Genomic DNA, 22439 nt, shown 5'->3' on the forward strand with positions numbered 1-22439 from the left:
TGATATTTTTAGAATTTTGTTGATAAAATATTTAAAAATATCCATAATTTATACTTTCATATCAATATATAGTTTTCTTACATAATCTCTTAAAAATAGAAAATTCATTATTTTTTTTTATTTTATGCTACAATTAAAGAGTCATATAGTATTTAATGTAGAAATTTTGTCAGTATTTTTGTATTTATGTTTTATTTTAAATACTTGTAATTTTAATATTTAATACAAACTTTATCAGATCTGTGATTTAGATCGTTAGCCATGTTATTTTCATGCAATTTTAATAACTATGCTTTAAAACCCTTAGTTATCAAGGTGTCGCTACAATCTAGATAGTGGATTTCATTCCTATTCTTTATGCCAGAAGCTGCTATGCCTCCTTTGCAAAACTACATAAGAGCAGAAGAATTAGGAACTTGCTCAGCATAAATTCAATTCCTGTAAGATCAAAATTACTACATACATCAAATTAGTTCTATCAGGAAAAAAAAAAAAAATTCAGCACTCATAATCTCAAACCATCCTATTACTTCCATATTACACCTTTTCCTCAATAAATAAAGCACAAGCCAATTGATGCCTTCATAAATGGTGGGCTGAGTTTAAAATTTTGTTAAAAAAAATTACTGAAAAATACCAAGCACGTACAAGACACCTGGACCTTTGACTTATGATCATGCTGCTGCAGATTGCTTGTCATCATGGTCTTCAAGATTCAAAACTTGCAACAGCTTTGGCCAAGACTCCGGGATTCCTCCTGGCAAATCAAACTCTAAGAGCTTCCCTCGGCTGCGGTAGAACTCCTCCACTGGTTGGCTCTGCAGAAGCAAATCATATATTTTCTAAAACACAAGCATACAGGCAAAAGCATTATAATGCTAATATATTTATATGGCAAAAGCTACGGTGCATGGCAGCATATGTTACATATTGCAAAAGTAACAATAGATACCGTTCTCTTTTATGACTCGGATCATTGAATTTTAAAAGGAAGGGAATCCAGGTCTGTAAGAAATACAAGGCTTTGGTAATTAACGACAATATAAATGGTAAAACTGTAAAAGAAAGAAATATCCTTTCTCTCCATGTCCTCCTCCCATCACATCTCCTTCTCCTTCACCTCCCATCACCATTTGATTTCTCTGTTGAGCCCCTACTCTTCCACTGTCCTCATTGACACCATGAACCCCTTATAAACCTCAATGCCCACCTCCACACCATAAACACCCCACCCAACCACCGATTACCAACTCATCACCACCATGCTCCCAACTCCACTTCCCACTACCACTGCCAGCCTCCTGCAATGTCTCCACATTCACAACCTATCACCGTGCCACCTCCCATTTGCTGCCTGGTCCACCTCTATTACCTCACATAGAAATGGCCGCATCTCATCCCACCATGCCCCCTCCTTGTTCTTTCATCATAGTGTGCCTCCCGTCTCAATGGTCACTCCAGCTACTGTGACCTCCTCAGTCCATCTACTCTGCCTCCAGTTGCACTATGCCCACCTAATATAACCTTGCACTGCCATTGTTCCTTGCACTACTTCCAGACCCCATTCTTCATCAGTATCCTTCTGCTGCACAAGCCCCAATTAGCAGTGACCCACCATGGTGCCCATGTCATGGTCCAATCAGTTGAAATTGGAAAACTAATTATAACCTTTTACTTTTTCTTGACTGTGCGCAGCACTGTTAATTTACCAGCACAGAGACAAACCTAAGAAGCAGGGATTAGTAACTTTTCACACCTAACTTGCTTATACCTTACAACGATGATATCACTCTGCTCCTGCTCCCTCACTATTCTTAGTCTAAGCTATACAAAGTCACTCATTCCAACTCTCCTTTCTTGCTCCCAATCTGACTGTTGCTCTCGTCCCTACCTTCCTGAAACAGAAGAACCCTCTTATTTTTCTTTTGTTTTTTCGGTGTGTGCATGCGCGCGCGTGTGTGTGGGGGGGTCTCAAATAACTACTGTGTATGCACAAGATATTGGGTAGCATTATTTTGCATCTTGTGTATACATATGGCGCTAAATATTGTAGGGTTAGGGGAACAAATTATCAGTGTTAAATTTCAGCAATGGAAGTTTGTGTTATCGTAATCAGCATTCCACCAGATCTATAGGTCCATATCATCTTTAAGTTTATATAATAATTTATTAGTTTTCCAACCAAAATATTTTTAAAAAGGATAATAGGATTCTTCTTATTGTCTTATATACGTGGGTGTGATTTGCTCTCCTTACTCTTACCTGGATAGCACATTGACCTTAAACAAAGGTGTAGATTAGAAAGAATGTACCAACTTATAGTTTGCTTAAAATTATAATGAGAATTTCAATACAGTAAAAAAATATTTTCTATGACAGCATGGGCACATAAAATATTTTGACAAGAATTAAAAGCTTCCTCATCCTCATTGAAACACCAAAGAAAGCCATCAGCATGGTGAAGTATATTTTTTAATTGCTGTTACAAGCAATAACATGAATTCAAATTTTGTATAGGTATAATTAACTCCAAATGATGTTTCAATAATTAAAACAGACAATTTTCAATTTAGATCTAAACAAACAAGCAGAAAAAAAGGTTAAATTATTAAATTTAATGAACCTTAGTTATGCTTGGTATTCATCCACATTGTTTAGTTTCCTTAAGTTAGAGCTTGACTGTACAGTTCTGTACGACACATTCATCACCAATATCACCGGTATGGTCATGACAAGCGAACTTAGGAGTTTACTAGAGAGGTCATCTAAAATTAAAGGCGAGATACAAGCTTTCATGGTTCAATCTCTCTAGCCACCAGTCAATATATGTGTCAATTGATCAAGCTAATCCACTCAAATTAACCATAGTTTTGATGAACTAAGCCTAAATAATGACAAAGCTTGGAATTTTCAAAGTCAAATCAAACCTATTTTGGCTATTTAGTGCAAGCCTCCACCCCCACCCACCAACCCAACCGAAAAAAGGAAAAGGAAAAAGGAAAATCACCAGCACCAGCATCACAAAGAAAATGGTGCCCCTTGCTTGCTCCGGTAAATGCTTGCTGACTGGGCATATAAGACATCTGTCATGTATAATAACTGTGCTCTTATAATAATCAGTTCAACTATCATTTTTTGGCAGCTGAAAGTCTGAAAGTGCCTACCAATAATGATTTTTCATGCATGCAAGCAATTTGAGGACTTTGAAAATATAGCAACATTTACAGCTATTTCTGAAAGGGTTGGTTATGTGCTTGGAAGCAGGCAATAAATATTAACTATAGAAACATTAGGAAAATGAGCAATTCCTATGAAACACTTATGGAGTCATCTAATGTAAATTGACATCAATGCAACTAAATTATCTTTGGAATTAAATTTATAATCCTTAAAAAATCAGAGAAAGGGGTGCATTACCATTTCATAGTATATACGTAATCGTTCTTTTACCACCTCTTCAGTATCATCAGATCGAGTAACTAGCTTTGTCATGCACTGTGCAGGAGGTAGAAGTGGGGCCATGAATATACCAGGTCTCCCATTCTCACCCTTGATGTCGATGGAGGCAACATTGAAGTTCCCACCACACTGGCTGCAGATCCTTCTACCAAGGCATTTTGCAAGCAGTACATCTTCTCTAAGCTTAAGGTTCACAACCAGGTCAATATCTGTCACTCCCTCCAGTATTTCCTGAAAAATCAGAAAAAGATGTGCTTACAAGGTTTTTAATTTGTGTGGAAGCATCAATAAGAGGAGATATGCAAACCAAGATTCGTTTGGATTACCAATATGACATCGATATTTTATCTGTGGAGTTCCATATAACTGTTAAAGTGAAGGAGATAGAGATGGTACAGACCTCTAATTCTGATAGCATTCCTGCAAATTACCTTAATCCAATTCATTAGGAAGTTTCAAGTGGAATATATTCGATTACTTAGTGTCCAAAGGATTTCCCAATTGCAGTAAGTTTGACCTCACCTTACCTGTCCAAATTTATAAAGAAAACTCCCCAGTTGAGCACTAAGTCAATATTCGATGAAGGATTTATAATACTATCTTGGGCCATCGAAAACTTGGCATAACAATGGAGAATTGTCTAAACCAGGAATGCTTCTTAAGGGGCATTTTATCTTCTACCAGTGTTTCAGATATTTCAAAGTTGAGGAATGGATTACGGTTTAATAGTTTGCTGTCATATCCTTTCTTCATCACTTGAAAAGAAAAGGGGCAGAAACTGGTCCTCATGCTAGTGTTTCTTCGTTGCTTTTCTAAATTGTAACATAACTTAATTTCTGAAATTGCTAAGTTTGATGTTGATGTTTGTATTGCCTTGATATACCTATCGTTAAATTAGGAAAGAAAAGATTTTGCTTTTCTGATTGTTTACACCAGACATCAGGTCTCCTGAACTGTGTGAAAGTGACCATAACTAGGGGTTCAGTTTTTGCAACTTTCTACTGATCTGGTTACTGGACAGATTTTGAGCTACATTAAGATGCATAAGCGACATCAAGGTGCAGGTAGATAGCATTGCTAGTAGCTTTACATGCCTAGAATTGTTAGGCATTGCTGGAAAGAGCTGAAATCAGAACTTCTGTAGCAACATAACTAGGACACAGATCATCTAACTCATTAGATTGTAGATACACATCATATTTATCTTTCTTAAACCATTCAAAATTTTGTATTGCCCTGCCTTCCCCCTCCCCCCACCCCAAAAAAAAAAAACAGTTTTCTTTTCTAGATTTCCTTACTATTGCCTGGTTTCTCATCTTTATCTTTGTACAGAGTCACACCATCATAATGTTTTGACCAGAGCATCAAACCTTGTGCTCTTAAACATTATTATTGATGACTGTTTTCCCATTTGGCTCTTTGTTTATGCCTCGGGCTTAGTCCATGTCCAGGGGATGTTGTTCTGTAGTTGCATAAGCTTAAGGTGCATAACCAGAATGTAGCTCTTTGCGACTGCCTATTGGCATCCTAAGTTTCAAAGTGTTCTCTTGTCCAAACATGGATGGGAGGGGGAAGGGAGGAGGCAGAAGGCACGTGCTCCTCCTGCCTCCAAGAAACATAGCAAGCCCCTCTATAGAATCAGCTTTGTCACCTCCCACCACAACAGTCATGAGATCCATCTCTATTGACTCGTTTGTGTGGCTCTCTATTTCCTACATTAGTGAGTGAGTAATGGGGTTCGCTCAGTTGTGTCCCACTGAGCCCATCACCAATATGTTGAAAATTCACTCAGCTGTCAGTGCACGTTAGTTTTTGGATGAAGACAAAAACTTCAGATGAGGTTGGCTGAAACCCGCCACTTCCCAACATGTAAGTCCACTCCTGCCCACTTCTAAACCATCCCTTTCTCTCTTGTGAATGGGTAGGTCAAGATTAACTCTCTCTCTCTCTCTCTCTCTCTCTCTCTCTCTCTCTCTCTCTCTCTCTCTCTCTGTGTGTGTGTGTGTGTGTGTGGGTTGGGGGGGGTAACTCCACTGTTCCAATTTGGCTCTCCTGTCTCCCAGTCTTGTTTTTGGAAGACAGGATTCATTTATAATGGAATCATGGATCATAAAAATCAAACCAGAATTCCAATTTCCTTTTTTAATTTCTACTACATAGAACCAAGTCCCATCTTTTAGTTTATGGATATTGATTATGCCATTGAATGGCCTCTTCAGATATCAGTGATTGATAATCAAGGTACAGATTTTTATTCTTCTTCTCTTTATTTCAAAATTGTAGTGTTAATTTCTCTCTCAAAAAATAGTCCTTTAAATATATTTTTGTTATTATGTATTTGCTATTTATGTTTATGCAAAACTCTATGCTTTTATTTTTTAAAGTAGTTTCACATGTCACATGTAGTGGTATGGATTTTGAAATATGAATTAAAAAGCCTACTTTTTCTTTGCAATCATTTGTTATTCAGAATTTTAAGTCTGAAAATTTTTATAAAAATGAGCACACTTATACAAATTGAGGTAAACTAATATGTTTTAACCAAGGTTTCTAAATCCTGTGGGACAGGGTGTCCCAGTTTCTCCATGGAACGGGATGCCCCATTATCCCGCCCTATCCTTGCGGAAGTCCTGGTAGAGTGTCCCATTAGGTACCCTTCATCTCTCTCCCCTTCTTTCCTTTATTTTTTTGTTTTTTTTTCTTTTTCTTCTTTCTTTCCTTTCTTTCTTTCTTTTTTCTACCTTCTTTTTTCATTTTTCTTCTTACTTCTTTTTCTTATCCCTTCCTTTCTTTCTTTGATTTTTCTTCTTCTTTCTCTTTCCTCTCTCCCTTCTTTCCGTCCTTTCTTTTTTTTTTCCTCTCCCTTCCCTTCTCTCTTTTCTTTATCTTCTTCTTTCCTTTCACTTTTTCCTTTTCTTCATCTTTCCTTCCTTCCTTTCTTCCCTCTTTCTTCTTCTTTCCCCACATGGTTTCGGAGTCCCAACCCATTCTAGTCCCATTTTCTAACAGAAATAGGATGGGATGGCTGGGATGTCCTCATCCTACCAGAACTTAAAACCTTGATTTTAACAATATCATATCAGTTATGGATAATTTTAAATTATTTATTAAAAATTATATAAATATTTATAAAAAAGTATGTATTAAATAGATTATCCTTGGACATTTTGAATTCATAAAGAAAAAATTAGGAAAAATGACATTAATATTGTTTTCTCTTATAAAGAAACATAGCTAGTGCCCTGCATCAATAAAATTTCTGGCTCAGCCCCTACATCCCAAGATGCCCTGGCTACAAATGCACCTTCAATTGTGAGGGTTGACATTGTGTTGAGAGATAGTTGAGGACAATCTCAGAGCTTCATGGACCACATCTTTGGTCATTGTAGTCATCTCCACATGGATGAGACAAGATTGCAGATTCATTTTCAAGGAATCAGTCAGCTAAGTGGGATTGTTAATATCTATCTAATTTCAAGAAAACATCTCCAAGAAAAGCTAGATCTCCTTCTTCATTACTTTCCAGCTTGAGGTATACTACTTGACTGGATTCACTTCCAGTTCCCAACATGAATGTCATACTAAAACATTACTAGCTGCAACAGTTGTAGCAGCATTGATGTATGATGTTTCATGTTTATAACGTTCAATGAGGGGCAACAAAACAGACAGTAAACATTTTGATGCGACTTTATAAGATAACTAGATAGCAGCAACATGCTAGACCAGACTTGATTGTGGATGACTATTAAAGGTAAAGTAATATTAACTAAAAAGTAAACCAGGTGCTTTGATGTCATCTTACTTCAGAATCAAATACACATAAATAGAAATAAAATATAAAGTTAATATGGTTTCTTATGTTTCCTTTGCATATCAATTGCTCACCGCTTGTCTTATTGTTCGTGGAAAACCATCAAGAATGAATCCTGATTCACCCTTAGCTGCTCCACTTTCAAGACGTTTGGACAACAAATTTATGATGATCTCATCTGACACCAATTTGCCTTGATTCACAATATCAGCAAGCTACAAAATGAACACTAAAATCAATGGAATCAATTTAAAGCAATGAGATTTTGAAATACAAAAAACATCTTCACACTTAAGGTAATGTAGAACAAATGAAGAGATCCCCCCCCCCTCCAAAAAAAAAGAGAAAGAAAAAGACAATGGTCTAGTCTGGAAAACAATCTCAAGCACCTCAAGATCCCCTGAATACTAACATATATAACTCCTTACTAGAAAGGATGCAACAAGATGAGAAGACTTAACAACTTGAATTATAGAATTTGATTAACATTTATCAACTCGCAAAGATGAAACTATTTCATGTTTGCAAGGTACTTTTTTGGATACTAGATCTTAAATCTACCTAAAAATATTAAGAATGCAATTCAAAGAGAAGAATTATAAAGTTTTAATAATTTTACAAATTCTTGAAACTAACAAGACATCTTTATACTTTTCATTATACCATTGTCGTACTGCCCCAAACTGCCCGATTTGGAATGTACCATACAATAATGTATCAGAATCGATATGAAAACATCAATCGGATCAGGATAGACCCATATCGCCCAGTACCATCCCAAAATGGGTATGTATCGTACCGTATCAACCCATACTACCCAGTTTTTGGCAACACCGTGATAAAAAGTGAGAAAAAAGTCTTGATATGGGATGCATATCGTACCACATTGATTGTATCATAGCGAATCAGTAACGTATTTACATGGTACCCCATGCCGAGATTGTGGATCTTGTTCCCTTGCATGACCAATCATGGCTTCAATATTTTGTGAAAGAGAACTTGCATATACCAAGATACTTTTCTGGCGTTTAGTCTTGGCTTGCCATTTGGGAGCATGATCCTTCATCATAGAGTCCTTCAATTTTAGAAGCAATTCTCTAGAAGTTATCATTTCACTAAAAGCAACATTGTCCGGTGTCACTTGATAAATCTTAGGCATCAACCAACGATCTTAACAAGTCCTAATTTTTGAGGGTCTATTGTCACCTAAATTTTATCAATTCTCATAAAAAAAACTTTGAGGATATAAGCATCAGCTAAGTCTAGATATTTCTTTATTCAGTTATGACACAAATCATTGGTTTTCCCCATCAGTCATGGCATGAACTTCATGTCCTGGTGCCACCTCAACTTGTAATTTTATCTCAAAGTTCTATATATGAATCACATATATTAAAATTTCATGGTAAATGAGATGTTATTATACCTAAGGAAGTGCAAGACTCTAAACATCTATGAAACATGCCGGTTACATTAATGATGAGTCACATAAAGTGACTCTTTGAATTCAAGGGTAACCACTTTCCAGTTAAATGTTCCATCTTTTAGGTGAACCACTAATTTCTCCTACTTGATCATATGTTTAATAGAGTATGTTTTCATATTTGGCAAATAAAAAAGGAAGTCTTCTTAGCTTTCTATTGTTCTTTCCGTGAACAAGTTCATCTTATGGGGTGATGAGGTTTTTTCATTATCCTATATCCTCTGGTAGTTCTGTGTATAAATGAGATCGTGGCTGTTTGAGCAATGTATCTGATGATTTTCTGAAGATCTCAACTAAGATACATAGGTACTGAAGAGAATTAAATGACAAGGAAGACAAACAAAAGGCAGCATCATATACATGTCATTCACATAATAATTCTGCCTTTCCTAGTTTTGAGCGAGGTCCAGCAAAGATTTACAACAAATTAACAGTCCCTCTGAAGCAATCACCATACTGGAAGGGAATTTGATGGTCTAGGGTTTAGTAAACAATACAATAATCCACTCAGGAAAAGGGAAAGCATAATATTTTTCCACTATGTTTATAAATACAGTTTTCTTGGTTGATGATTTAACATTCAATTAATAACTTCTCTAATGCATAATTTCTTTACTCTTCTGCCCAATTAGAACGACCCTAACACTGAAATTATGCATATCAGACTGTCCTTTCATATAATCTAGTAAATCATTCCAATATAATAGAATCCAAACAACCCTCTCCAATCCATCATAAACTTATTCAAAAACTAATCCACCCCCCCCCCCCCCCCCCCCACCCACCCAAGCGCAATCAAATCGAAGGCGTATCAACAGAAACAAAAGCTTCCTACAAGCACCTTTGAAATCCCCTTACACAAAAAACAAGAACAACAAAAAAACAACATAAAGAAGCAATCTTTAGCAAAGATTACAATCTGCCAGCGAGTCCCCATCATTAGATCAGCAAAAAGAAAGGAAACTACCTGTTGGGCGAGGGGGCTGGAGGAGGCGAGCTCCTCGCGGACGAGATCGCCGGTGGCGATGTGGGGGACGCCGACGAGCTGGGAGAGGCGGCTGGCATAGGTGCCCTTCCCGACGCCGGGGCAGCCGAGAAACACCCACTGCACGCTCCGGCTCCCGGGATCCCTCCTTGCCGGCAGCCCCTGGCGGGCAAGGCTCGCCGGGACGCGGGCGTCCGCTTCCGAGGAGACCAGGGACGAGAGCCACCCCCTCGCCGCCGCGGCCAGCGGACGGGCGGCAGCGCCGGCTCTCAGGAGGCGGTTCAGGGCCGGCATCGCGGAGGAGGAGGGACGTAAAGCTCGGATTTTTAATTGGTTTTGGGTGGAAGGCTTTGGAGGGCGGGGGATGGGAATTGGGAAGTGGTTTTGGTTAAGAAGAACGTTGGGAAGCAGCGGTGATCCCGGGGAGAGGGCGGTGGCGAAAGAACAAGTGGCGAGGGAGAGAGAAGGGAAGAAAGAATATGGTAGGTCACGTGTGGGTAATTGCGTAACGGAATAAAAGTAATGTCAATGGCTTTTTGCTAATTAATAAAAAGTGAAGCCCTCTGGACAAAAAGGTACATTAATTACTTTCTTTTTAAATAAATAAAAAACTACATGCTGATGAGAATGCTCATCTGCATCTGAGCAGCTAAGTTTTCAGCTAGTTTGAGTGCATAACTAAAATTGGATGATCAAATGATTTGATGATGGTACATGTCGAAGTGACTGTTGAAACATTATTCTAGTCTATGTTTTTCTAGCTGCTTTCCAATATTTAGAACAAGTGAATCAATGTAATCATGAAATTTGATGCATCTTCTTTCTCCTTTCTTTGGGAAAAAAAATGAAGTTCAGTTTTATTGCTGCTTTAGTCCTATTGGCAGACAGCTAGTGTTTACGCATCTTATTCTTTCTTCTTCTTCTTCTTCTTCTTCTTCTAAAAGAATTTTCTTGCCTTTGGTCCTTTGGATAGACAGCTAGCTTGTGTAAGAACTGGGTCTGTGACCATGCTTTTAAACTCCGCGTTTATTATATAACAAGTCTCACTAATCATACTTGATAAACAAACTCGCAAAGGTAGATTTTAAAATAATGTTCGGTTTCCACCATTGCAAGCAGAGTGGTTGATTTGCAACCGAAAGAATTGCTTGGTTCATGAACCTACATGTCCATGAAAGGAGAAGTCGCAATCACAACGTGACGCGCATGGAGTTAGATCTAGCTTTGACGCATTGGGAGATGTTACTTGCTTTTGGTTATGGTTAGTGCTAGTCAGCAGACTCGAGAAAATGACATGCACCAAATTACATGCATGTCGAGATCGGCCTAGCTACGTGGACATCTTGAGATCATTTAAAGTATTTTTGATGTTTGCAGTTTGCAGATAGATAGAGAGAGAGAGAGAGAGAGAGAGAGAGAGAGAGAGAGAGAGAGACAAAGATCCTTCTTAAAGTATTAAGGAGTATTAATAAATTAATCAAAAAAAAAGAAATAGAAATTGGAGGAGCATATTATGGTCCTTCTAAAGTATTGTTTGGTTGCAAAAGATCTATTTGCAAATCAAAATGCTTCAGTACTCATGCACAAAGCTAACAAAATCAGCTGTCATAGGCCATGTAATATCCATTACATGATTGGAGCAGTTGATGCAATAAATATTTTTTTCTTATTAATATTTATTTAGGACAGAAAATTATTGATTTATACTTGAAGCCAGTGAAAATATCCACCAAATAGTCTGATAAACTATAATTAATTAAGTTAGCAATCTGAACCTGGACTGTTTTAGAACCTTTCCATTGGCAAGATTAAAAACAGAGGTTGAATAATTTGATTCAAGTTGGATCTCTAGATATATTGGATCGCTTGCTTTAGCTGCCATATGTGACATCTAGCTACTTCTCTTTCTTTGTGATATAACTAAGTTTTGAAGTTACTTACATGCATACTTCTAAAAAGAAGAAGAAGTTACATATATGCGTCTTATAGAAATTAAAAATTATTGAAGAGACCCAGGTGAGTGAGTCACTTTCAACAATATTCCGTTGAACATTAATTTACAAGGGCCTTCAATCACCTACTAGTCATCTAAGGAGTGCAAGAAAAGTTCATCCTTTTTCATTTGAATTGAAGGGGCTCTATTCAGGAGATTTTGGATAAAAGGCTTCGTTAATTTCCCATTAATGATAGACGTTATAGCAAAATTATGTAACATGGTGCTTCCAGTAATCTTTGGCACTATAATCTCATCTCGTAGGCATGCAAAAAATTCTTCATAGATTCTGTTGACAAGTGAAACCGCGCCCTATTTTTCCCCTTCTTTTTCTTTTTGTCAAGTCATATTGCAACTTACAAGAAAGTGGACCAAAAGATACAGCACTCGGAAAACCCAACTGTGAGCACAACTCTTGGTAAACTCAACTCGATTTCGCACCAAAAAAAAGAAATGGAAAGGAAAAACTTAACTGGATTTCACGTAGCTCCACCCAAGATAAATTCACATATCACAGCCGCAAACCTTGAACAATCCGGTTTTCATCAACTCATACCGCTCTGGTTCAGAGCACCTTCTCAGCCATTTATTCTACTGTCGTATCTCTTTGGACTTCCAGAAAACTCTCTAAGCAACTATTAGAACTTAGGACTCGTTTGGTTTACAGAAAATTTTTTTCCTCATTGAAATATTTTTTCTCCTTAGAATATGATGTCTAAAAAAATAATTTTGGCACGTTTGGTTGACTATGAATGAGTGCTATATTTCAGAATGGCTTATATTTAGTTGAGCATCTATTTTTTGAAAAAGATGCATAAAATATTTATTATATCCTTAATAAAAGAAAAGACCTTAAGGGTATTGTTGAAAAAAAAGAGATTCCAATTTCTAACTAGTAGAAAAGTAGCTTTTTCATGTCTCTTATGTGTTTTTTTTTCCCATGGAAATTTTATTTCAATGAAAATGCTATTTTCACATTTCTCTCCTTTGAAAACTCCAGCCAAACAAGAGATCTTTCTTCATTTTCCTATTAACCACACTTTCCTTCTTTTCTCGTGAACCAAATGAGTCCTTAGAAAGTTAACTACAACTTTGCCCAAACCTCTAGTCACAGACCTACTTGCTAATCCTAGCTAAAATAGTTAAGAACCTGATGGTGAAGAGTCCCACCATGTGAGATGTTTGAAGTCCTCAATTTGAAGCTAAAAAGCAGCAGGTAATTGTTTTTAGGAGGATAAAATCATCCCAATCTTGGTTGCATGGTTGGCTTGCTTAAGCTCAAGTTATGAAAACATTGTCATATGAACATGTTAGACTAGATCAGAATCAATTTCAGCATTTGCCATAATCAATGGCTGCTCTCTACAACGGACCATCAAGCGATATTCCAACTTCTGGTCCTGATCCACAGACATTAGCCAGTACGCACGAGGGACAACTAACCTAATCATCAGTACATAGGTGTCGAACTCAAAGCAGAGAAACCTGTTATAAAAAGAACTAATAATCAAACAAAGGGCCATGTCCCTCCCAGATGTTCATATAGCGGAGTACTCATAAAGATCAGTCAGCTGAGGAAGGATTTCAGCAAAAAAATCGGTTGGAAAATGAGGAAAACAAATTAGCAAAAGTGCTCAGGAAAGTCATGACAAGCAGGAGGCGGCAAGGAATATCCAAGTATTGCCTGCTTGAGAGAAACCATCCCTCCTTAATTTCCAAAGAACGAGACAATGAGAAGCCAACTGCGAGATTTCCACCAATCACCGTATGCATATAAGCCAAGAAGAAATTTAAAAGTCGTCATGTGGAACAGCTCTTGAAATTGTTTTGTTATGTTATTTCACAGGCGGACATCCTTTCTGAAATTGAAGAAACAGGGAAGAATTTATGAAAATTCTCCCACAACACAAATTAAAAAAGAACCTTAAAAGGAATATAAGTCACAGATTAAATCAGACACAAAAAAAATCAGTAAAATTCAGAATTCTCTGATCCTGAAATTTGCACATGACCCGCAAAGTATTTGTGACGTTTTTGAAATGGCACTTCATAAAACATTGGCAAAATTATGTTAGAACGCACCAAAAAACAGCAAAGATACAAAAAGAATTGCAGGAAAAAGAGGCTACAGAATTTTTCTTTTCTTTTTTTTTATGTGAGGAAGGAGGTGGGGATGGGGGGAAGATGCAGGGTAAGAAAGGCAAGGTCCAGGTAGCATTAAGAAGTCCCAAAAATAGTATAAGACTATTATCAACAGGAACCAGATCTAACAAGCTTACTGATAATGAATCCACTATTAGCAAGACGTCCAAAAAAAAACTATACTTCCATTGGTTTCCAGATAGTCTACTGTTCTTTGTTATTGATCCAGCAAAATAAGCAACTATATCCTAGATATTTGGAGGGGGAACATGGCTTCAGTCATTTCCTCCCTTAATACAACCTGGAAGAGATCTGAGATACCATGCAGCAGTAATAGATGCCTTCGGCAGTCCTCTGCAGCTATGATACCTGATGTGTAAGCTCCATGGACGGACCCAGAATGATCAGCACTTGCTGCTTCTCCAGCAAAATATAAATTATCCACAGGAGCACGAAATCTCTCATATAAGTCGGCTGGCTTCTCAACCAAGTCGCAAGAATAGGACCCAAGGGAATCTGGGTCGGTGCCCCACCGAGAAACTAAATATTGAACCTGTAAAAGATTATAATTAGAAAGATTATTCTGAAGCTCAAATCACCACTGGAGTTGACAACAAATACAAGTAGATACAGGTGATAGAATCTTACCGGCTCTGTGGCATCTGGTAGCATTTTCTGAAGTTGTAGCATCACAAATTTAACAGCTTCTTCGTCAGATAGTTTCTCAATATCATAAGCCCCCCTTCCAGCAGCCATGTACACAAGAATAGGATGTCCTGTTGCCTTGTGGAGATTGAGAAAGTAGCCACAGGCATAAGATGTTTGAGCGACCATTCCTAGAACTTCTACATTAGGCCAAAAAACAGTACTAAACCGAAGAGCTATCTTGTTCTCATTGCCAACACCAAGATCAGAGATAGCCGAGACTTTCCACTCTGGGAGCTTAGGCTCAAATTTGATCATATTTGCTTTAAGAACCCCGAGAGGAACAGTGATAATAGCCGCATCAGCTACAAAATTTGTGCCATCCTCAATGGTGACCATTACTTTATTATAGCGCTGGACAATTTTTTTCACCCTGATTACCATCATTAGAGAAGAGTAAGTAAACAGGATATAGATTCTGGAAAACCAAGTTTCAGTAATTCGTGCCAGACTAGTTCTTATGGTTGCCAAGATACATAACTGTAAACATGGATCTTTCCAGACCTCTCTCCTAACCGTCGTTGAGTATTATGAGGCAAGAAAGAACCTTCTAATGATGGTGCTATCATGTTTCAATATTCAATTAGCCTTTGAAACAATTGTCTCAGCCAGCACACAAGTATTTTCTTTTAATAAGCATGAGTTTTACACATCCACATCATAACAGCAGATTTCAAAAAGTAAAGTCACACAGCAGCAATTGCAAAATGAACAAAAATAAAATGAATATCATGTGCAAGCATGACAACATACATGAATGTTAGTTATTGCATTCTTCCGGATGGTGACACAGGTATCAATATAGAATGGGATGAAAAAGCATGCAAGACCATAAAACAGGAATCAACGACAAAATGAGGGTTCACGAGGCCAACCTCCAATAGCTCCGGCAAAGGCTTGATGATTAGGTGGTGGTATCAAAAAGAAAAAAAAATCATAGAATGCAATCAGGCAGAAACGGTCGTAATTGGAAAAAAAGGCAATTTAATAAGCATTGCACAGCACATATACAGGCCAGCGTGGGTCATAAACATAACAACTAAAAATGTAACATAGCCATGAGAAAAAGGATAAAAAGGATCTTAAGAAATCTAAAGCATATGCTGACCTGCTTAAAAATCTGAAAATTTGAACTTCACAAAAATGTTCGTACGAGTTCTTAGCTAAAAGTGGCAGTAATGCAACAGACTTCAACTAATTTTTTCTGCAATATAGGTCCTGAACTACTGCAGGACATATACAGTTCAAATATTTTGGCAATAACTTTTGTTATAAGACTAGAGATAACAAACATGGTTCATGCACAAGACTATCGGAAATAGCAACTAAGAAGACTAGCATACATGCTGCCGGCAAAAAGCAACAGGCTTCATAACATACTAGAAAGGTCATACTAAATTTGATATGCTAGTGATTAGAATTTCTGCTCACTACTTGGTTAATAGCATTCCTATTAATAAGATGAAAACACACCTGTGGTTCAGTTTGATATCCAGATCTTTTGCAAGAGCCTTGATAACAGGATAGTATCCTTGCACCATAAGTCCATGGCCACCAGAAAGAACATGCTCCTGTATATAAAAGAAAGCAGCAACTTACGACATACTGTAAATAATTTTTTGCATCCTACTAAACTTTCTTGACACAACAATGATAAAATAATGTATAGAGGACATCAGCATTATGATCTTCACATGATAATACAAAATTGTTTCTTTGTTATACTAAATGGAAAAGACAACCAAAAACAGACAAAGAACTTTTGCTTTTGTGTGAAGCTGATAGCCTCAAAAAAGGGATGGAAAACTATAAAAGAAACACATTTTTGTAAGGCAAGCAAGAGCTTATCATCTGCCATGAACCTTTTTTGCCCCAAAAAAGGCAAGTAAACTAAAGTTTGTAGCGACCTTTTGACAGCATCCAACATTCAATCTAAAAATAACAGTTTCAGAACCCATCTTGCTTTTACGGTTTACTTGATATATTAGTTAGTACATATCTTTTGAAACCTAAGAAATTGCTAATTTTTTTTGTTACAAACTGCCTGGTCTTCACTCAAAAAGGAAACAGCATGCATAAAGCCTTCGTACCTATTCTAAGCAATCCATCCTGCTTGCTTTTCAAAATTTCCGATTATTGTTATATGATATTCTCAAATTCCATATGTTCAGTGAAGTAGCTATATTGATCAGTATTTAAAGGCAGGGCCAAAACATGGGATGTATACATGAAACAAAAGGCCTATAAGGCTTAAGGTTTTAGTATTAACAAGAGAAGCCAATAGGGCCTATCAGCAAGTACAGAAGCCCTGCTGGTTACAATTAAGCTCACTGGGCAACACTCTGAAATCACCTAGACTTCGAAAAGTCACTATTACAAAGACAGAAGTTCACAATGTTCAATAGAAACTAATTCCACCTTTAAGATACTATAAGCCAGAGACAAAATGAAACATAATCCCATGCATCAATGTTCGCCATATATTGTATACCAGATCTTTTACTATGTCATCAATAAAGTTCACATCCATAATAAGAATATGATTTCCTAGTTATATTTAAGTGAAGAGAATAATTATGGATTTTTAATTTTGCTTTGTGAAAGTAGATTATTTTTAAAGACATTCCTGTATGCTTAAAAACTTTGTTATTCACTTGAAATTGTTATTCAAAATTGACAATGCTGTGGTCAAAACCAATAACAAACATCATTGCACAGGCTTCTCAAGGCCGTAGAACTCTCAACTTTGTTTTCAATAAAGAAACTTAAAATTTCCTTAACAGGAAAATTATAATTAACTAGGCAAGGTTTCCACTAGAAATATCATCAATAGCTTTACTGAGGAGATCAGACAAACTTGAATTTTATATATCAAACTATCCTTCATCATTGGCCTAAGAAGCCAAGACAAACAAGATTAGCCTTAAGCAGAAAGTTAAGATAGACCAAAACAAACTTGGTCCACGCCCACTATTGACCAGCAAAAACCTCAAAGCCCCTGTACGGTGCATATCTAATATGCCCTAATACCCATCCTTACTAGTGAATAGACAAGATTTGCCCGTCCACGACCATGGTGGCAGATCTTCCCTACCACCAACCACCATGGTGTAACCTACTCACACCTGCCTTGTTAGTACAAACATAAAATTAGGATCAAGGAACGGAGTACTAGTATGGGGAACAATACCTTACCGGTACAGTACAATACCATACAGACACATGGTAGACCTAATAATGCTGCCACAGCAATAGTGAGCCGTGTACTGTACCACACCAGAGGGATACCTTACTGTCACAGTACAGTATATCCAACATGCACCAGGAAATAAATCTTACAGTTAGTATTTTTCATCTCAGACCTACCTATAGTTATACCAAAAGATCCTCCAAGGCTTACCAGTCCCCTCTTAAAAAGAGAACAGAAATGTGCTTTATCAGGTAAACACCCACATTTTGTTTAATCACATGTTTAACTGGGTGATAATTCTATTTTGACTCAATTGGGAGATGAAAAAGGTACCCTCCTCAAAAACCTAGCTTCTCTTTCAAAGACACCCAATCCAGAAGCATCAAATTCCCCATCTAGGGCCCATTCCATGAATCAGCACAAAATTTCAAATAGAAGGTAATAACAAGCATAAAATGTGTCCATTATTGTATATGGCATTCATATGAAAAAAGACTAAGGATTCAACATGTGAGCTATCCATGTCTGAACCCGAGAGGTTCAGGATCTTATTTCCTGGATCCAATTAAGATAACAAATTGGATTAACAAGTCATCTGGAATAAAATCCATCTTTTTAGATACTTGTGTATATATATGTAGACGTATCTTTTCAAGGGACACGCCGTGATGTGGAAAGAAAGCTTCCAAAATCTTTTTAATCATGTTACAGAGAGAGGAACCAATATTGTAGCAATAATAACTTAGGCATGGATTTACCTGATCCCAGCTTTTCAAAGATATAGCATCCACATCTGCAGCAAACCATGCCTCCATTCTGCATATATACCATTGCAACACTTCATGTGCTAGCCCCTCTTGCCTACAAAACAAAGAAAATACAGTTCATGGCAAATCAAAAACACATTACAATTATATGTATATGTTTATCCATACCTAAGATCTGGATTTCTGTCCAAAACAATAGAAATAGCTTGGAGCAAGGACATGTCCTCAGCATGTTCGTCCCTTATCTTCGCTGTCTGAGATACTCAAAAAGGTAAACCTTCAATTTTTTGCTACAGCAAAACCAATTAATAAATGAGAGGCAAAAAAAAAGTAAGTGAAGAATCAAACCTCTTTGAGAATTCTCTCAAACTTTTCTCCAACTGTAATTACCAGCTGTTGAGGGACTTGGTGACCATTCATATCAAAGAGTGCGTAGCTTACATGAACCATGAACATGTATCAGTATTTCACAGGTAAAGAACAATTTTAGTAACTAGTTGTGCAGAAACATAACCAAATAAAATCAAATTACAGTGAAAAACACCAACACCCATTTTTGATAAAGAAATCAAGTTACAGTGAAAATCCACTTTGTAACACACAAAGCTAGCTTAACTTGTCACATGCTAAACAAAATTCAGTTTTTGGTGCTTATAAGCCACATGCAGTCTTGAAACTAGATTAGTTAGCAACATGAGCCTGAATCAAGCTTGGAGGGCTCAAATTTGTTCAGGCTCATCTCAGATTTCAACACAAGTTTAGTACATATTACAACCCCTAGTATAGCCATGAGTGTGAATGGTTACAATAGAACCTCACAATCATTTATAAGAAAATTTTGAACTGCTTCAAAGCAAGAAATAATACCTCTCCAAATCATGGTCATACAACACTGAGTTGTCACCACTAGTGCGGTATAATCTTAGGCCTAGACCACGAATAAATGGTGCCAGAGAATTTTCATTGCAAACACCATGCAGCCTGAATGAGAGAGAAGTCCATAAGACAAAGCTACGTTGCATTTGGTTCAAGAAAGAAAATAGAAATAATACATGAACTGCAATATGAGGACTCACCATGATGCCCCCATGTCAACAGGACAGCCAAAAGAATAGTCAGTATGCACTCGGCCACCAAGCCGATTACGCGACTCTAACAAAATAACCTGAAGGGAACAAAAAAATAGTTACACGACAAGTATATCATACATCAATTCTTATCTGTTTGTAAGTCAAATGTGAAACATTGAAAATTAACTTTCTAATTCTCATTAAATAGCACTGAAAAAAATAACATAAGAAACAAGTACAAATGAAAAAAGAATCCCTAATATATAAGTATATAAGAAAATGTACTACCTTAAATGAAGCATTAGTCAATGCACGTGCAGCTGCGATCCCTGAAATGCCTCCACCAATCACAATGACTGAAGGTGGGGAAGATTGTTGCCTCTCAATGTGTGAGAGAAAAATACCTGAATCAGGTATGAAAAAATAGCAATATAGTTAAACAGAGGGAGTCTGCATGTGCAAATCTGTTTGTGCGATCTAATATCACTGGTTTGGGATTGATGTTACTGAGTTAGAAAGTCAGAAAAGACGCATTGGGCAAATATACATGTATTACTTCAATTAAATTACCTGTCTGGAAACAGAAGAAAGTGAATTTTTAAGAGAAAACATGCTTGGTGTAAGGGGGCTTAGGAGTTATTGTATTTCTTTTAATTTCTTGGTAATGTGAATTCTACAAGGATGAAACGCGATATAGTGACAAGAAACATTCCGTACAAAGTCTAGCAACATTGGGAAAGCATATGAATCCATCCAACCCAGAGGAAATTAAGATTGTTCCTTTAGGATGGAGGTAGGATAAAGACAAAACTATACACAAATGATTATGACAATGTGCAACCATCTTAAAAAGTTTTCCCCGTTAGACAAGGCAAACATAAATAGAGATTCATTGCCAACAAAAGCAAATTCCCTATGTTTAATTTTTATATCATTCTCTCTTTTGAATCGAGCAAATAAAAGAGTGGGATAATGTGGTTCCATACAAAATAAAATCTTAAACAATTGCCTTGGTTCAATATATTGTATTTCAAATAGTGCATTTGCTTTTTGATTACTTGAATTGAAAAATATTTGCCAAGTACCAATTTACTCCAACAAAAACATCTATTCCCCCTTACTTCTATTGCCAATTTGCCTTCTTTGACTCTGTTCTTCCTCATTATAGAATCCCCTTACTAGGGGCTTGGAAAAACAAACCAAAATAAACATGCATTGGTCAATTCTTGACATGAAATCTTACTGCATTTTTCAGAGAACCATTTCATATTTACAAAAGAAACAACCTACTCTAAAACTGTTCGAGAATAGAATCAGCGTCACGTACAACAATGCATAAATTTTAAACCCAATGGAGCACTATTGGCCACAGAAAGAATCGTAAGATATCAGCAAAACACCCAAAACCATAAAAAAAAAAGCACATTATAAAAAACAAAAGAAAATAAAAAAAACTAAAACTTTGCTTCTTATATTAATTTTTTTTAAAAAAAAAATCCAATATTGCCTTATACGATCTAAAAATCAAATCCAAAAAACCATGTCAATCATATACCCAACAAAAACCTAATCTCCAAATCGCTTATTATATTTATGAGAATAATGACAGAGAGCATCAAACAAAATAACGCTACCAACAAACGAGAAAAAAACCAATCAAATTCCATCACCCAACCAACCAAATAACCATCAAATTCCGCATCCATTGCGTTAACAAAGATTTCTTCGGAAAGGTGGATGATTACCGCTGATGGCGAAATTGTCGCGGCCTGAGAGGGTCTTGGGCTCCATCCTGGAAATCAAAGAAGGCGATACGAATCTCCCGAACGCCGATTAAGATTGTATGGGATTTAAGGAAAGATTCGAACGTATAGGAATCGAGAGATGGAGGACAAAGATCATGAGGCCGTCCATAAATCGGCTCGCATCCGACAAGCGACGGAGCTTATCGAACCAGCTCATACCCTCGAGGGATCGGCAAACCGGCAACGATAGAAAGAAAGAACGATAGATCGATCCAGAGATCTATCGAGCAGGGGTTCCCTCTCTTTTTTTGCCTCCGTTCTCGCCGTGCAGTGGAAGAAGGGAAGGGAGGCCGGGGGATTTATATAGAGGAGAGGTTGGAAGGAGCGAGACGGGTGTTTCCTTCGTGGTGGACGAATATGCCCCTCCCTTTCGTCCCCTGGATCGGCTTCTCACGAATATTTCTGAATTATTTAAAAATTTATGGTTCCGATTCTACCATTGGACGAATCATTCGCCGAAACTTCCGTTCCTGCCACTTTTGAGGCAAGGGGAAACGGAAAATGTCCCTAAAAAAACGAGAAAAAAAAAAAATCAGTCATGAAGCTAGTTGTAGCATCTTTCAAACAGATAAGATTCGGAATAGAAAAGAAAGCATCTAATATATATATATATATATATATAGAGGGGATTGATAGTCTTCTCTATATGATGGTAGGTTATCAATCTATTCATTTTCCGTCGACAAAAAATACTCTTATTTTTTCCAACTCTTAAGAATATTTTATGTCTTTTTACAATCCCACGTTAACTCATCCTATCAACTCCTAATTAATACTCTCTCTCTAGTGTGTGTATATATATATATATATATATATATATATATATATATATATATATATATATATATATATATATATATATATATATATATATATATATAGAGGAGATTGATAATCTACTCTCTGTTATGGAAGGTTATCAACCTACCCATTTTTTCTAAGGCAAAAAATATCTTTACTTTTTATAACTCTTAAGGGTTGAAAAATAGTACAATAGTGTAGGAATAATTAATTTTTTAATATTTG

At 36.8% G+C, this 22439-nt stretch overlaps 2 protein-coding genes across 3 annotated transcripts; both read right to left on the reverse strand.

The window, feature by feature from the left end:
• Window positions 1-408: 408 nt before the first annotated feature.
• Window positions 409-10247, reverse strand: LOC103717581 (adenylate kinase 1, chloroplastic-like). Of its 2 annotated transcripts, XM_008806028.5 has the most exons (4): window positions 9724-10247; window positions 7348-7488; window positions 3418-3690; window positions 409-818 (listed from the first exon to the last, which is right to left on the reverse strand). In XM_008806028.5, exons 1-4 carry the CDS (start codon window positions 10033-10035, stop codon window positions 675-677), a joined length of 870 nt encoding a protein of 289 aa, XP_008804250.3. In that variant the 5' UTR covers window positions 10036-10247; the 3' UTR covers window positions 409-674. The 2 variants fall into 2 exon arrangements, with proteins under 2 accessions (XP_008804250.3, XP_088568754.1); XM_088712628.1 differs by lacking the exon at window positions 7348-7488 and having other exon boundaries at window positions 9724-10180.
• Window positions 10248-13926: 3679 nt separating this feature from the next.
• LOC103717571 (polyamine oxidase 5-like) lies at window positions 13927-21807 on the reverse strand. The gene is made up of 10 exons (XM_008806015.6): window positions 21354-21807; window positions 19897-20012; window positions 19615-19703; window positions 19406-19519; window positions 18887-18974; window positions 18707-18792; window positions 18530-18632; window positions 16055-16152; window positions 14525-14954; window positions 13927-14429 (listed from the first exon to the last, which is right to left on the reverse strand). The coding sequence occupies exons 1-10, from the start codon at window positions 21397-21399 to the stop codon at window positions 14118-14120; spliced, it is 1482 nt and encodes a 493-aa protein (XP_008804237.2). The 5' UTR covers window positions 21400-21807; the 3' UTR covers window positions 13927-14117.
• Between the last annotated feature and the right edge of the window lie 632 nt (window positions 21808-22439).

Source organism: Phoenix dactylifera, chromosome 16, assembly GCF_051530095.1.
Source record: "Phoenix dactylifera cultivar Ajwa chromosome 16, Ajwa_hap1_PhDact_Kaust_v1.1, whole genome shotgun sequence".
Classification (NCBI taxonomy): domain Eukaryota; kingdom Viridiplantae; phylum Streptophyta; class Magnoliopsida; order Arecales; family Arecaceae; genus Phoenix; species Phoenix dactylifera.

What these genes read in the sequence shown, in the direction of transcription:
- LOC103717581 (XM_008806028.5), bottom strand. Translation starts at nt 10,035, where the DNA reads ATGCCGGCCCTGAACCGCCTCCTGAGAGCCGGCGCTGCCGCCCGTCCG. An exon ending in CACGAACAATAAGACAAGCG is followed by an intron (nt 3,691 to 7,347) that starts GTGAGCAATTGA and finishes CTGATTTTTCAG; the next exon opens with GAAATACTGGAGGGAGTGAC. An exon ending in TACGTATATACTATGAAATG is followed by an intron (nt 819 to 3,417) that starts GTAATGCACCCC and finishes TTGCTTCTGCAG; the next exon opens with AGCCAACCAGTGGAGGAGTT.
- LOC103717571 (XM_008806015.6), bottom strand. Translation starts at nt 21,399, where the DNA reads ATGGAGCCCAAGACCCTCTCAGGCCGCGACAATTTCGCCATCAGCG. An exon ending in CGACAATTTCGCCATCAGCG is followed by an intron (nt 20,013 to 21,353) that starts GTAATCATCCAC and finishes TACCTGATTCAG; the next exon opens with GTATTTTTCTCTCACACATT. An exon ending in TACCAGATGCCACAGAGCCG is followed by an intron (nt 14,430 to 14,524) that starts GTAAGATTCTAT and finishes AATCTTTTACAG; the next exon opens with GTTCAATATTTAGTTTCTCG.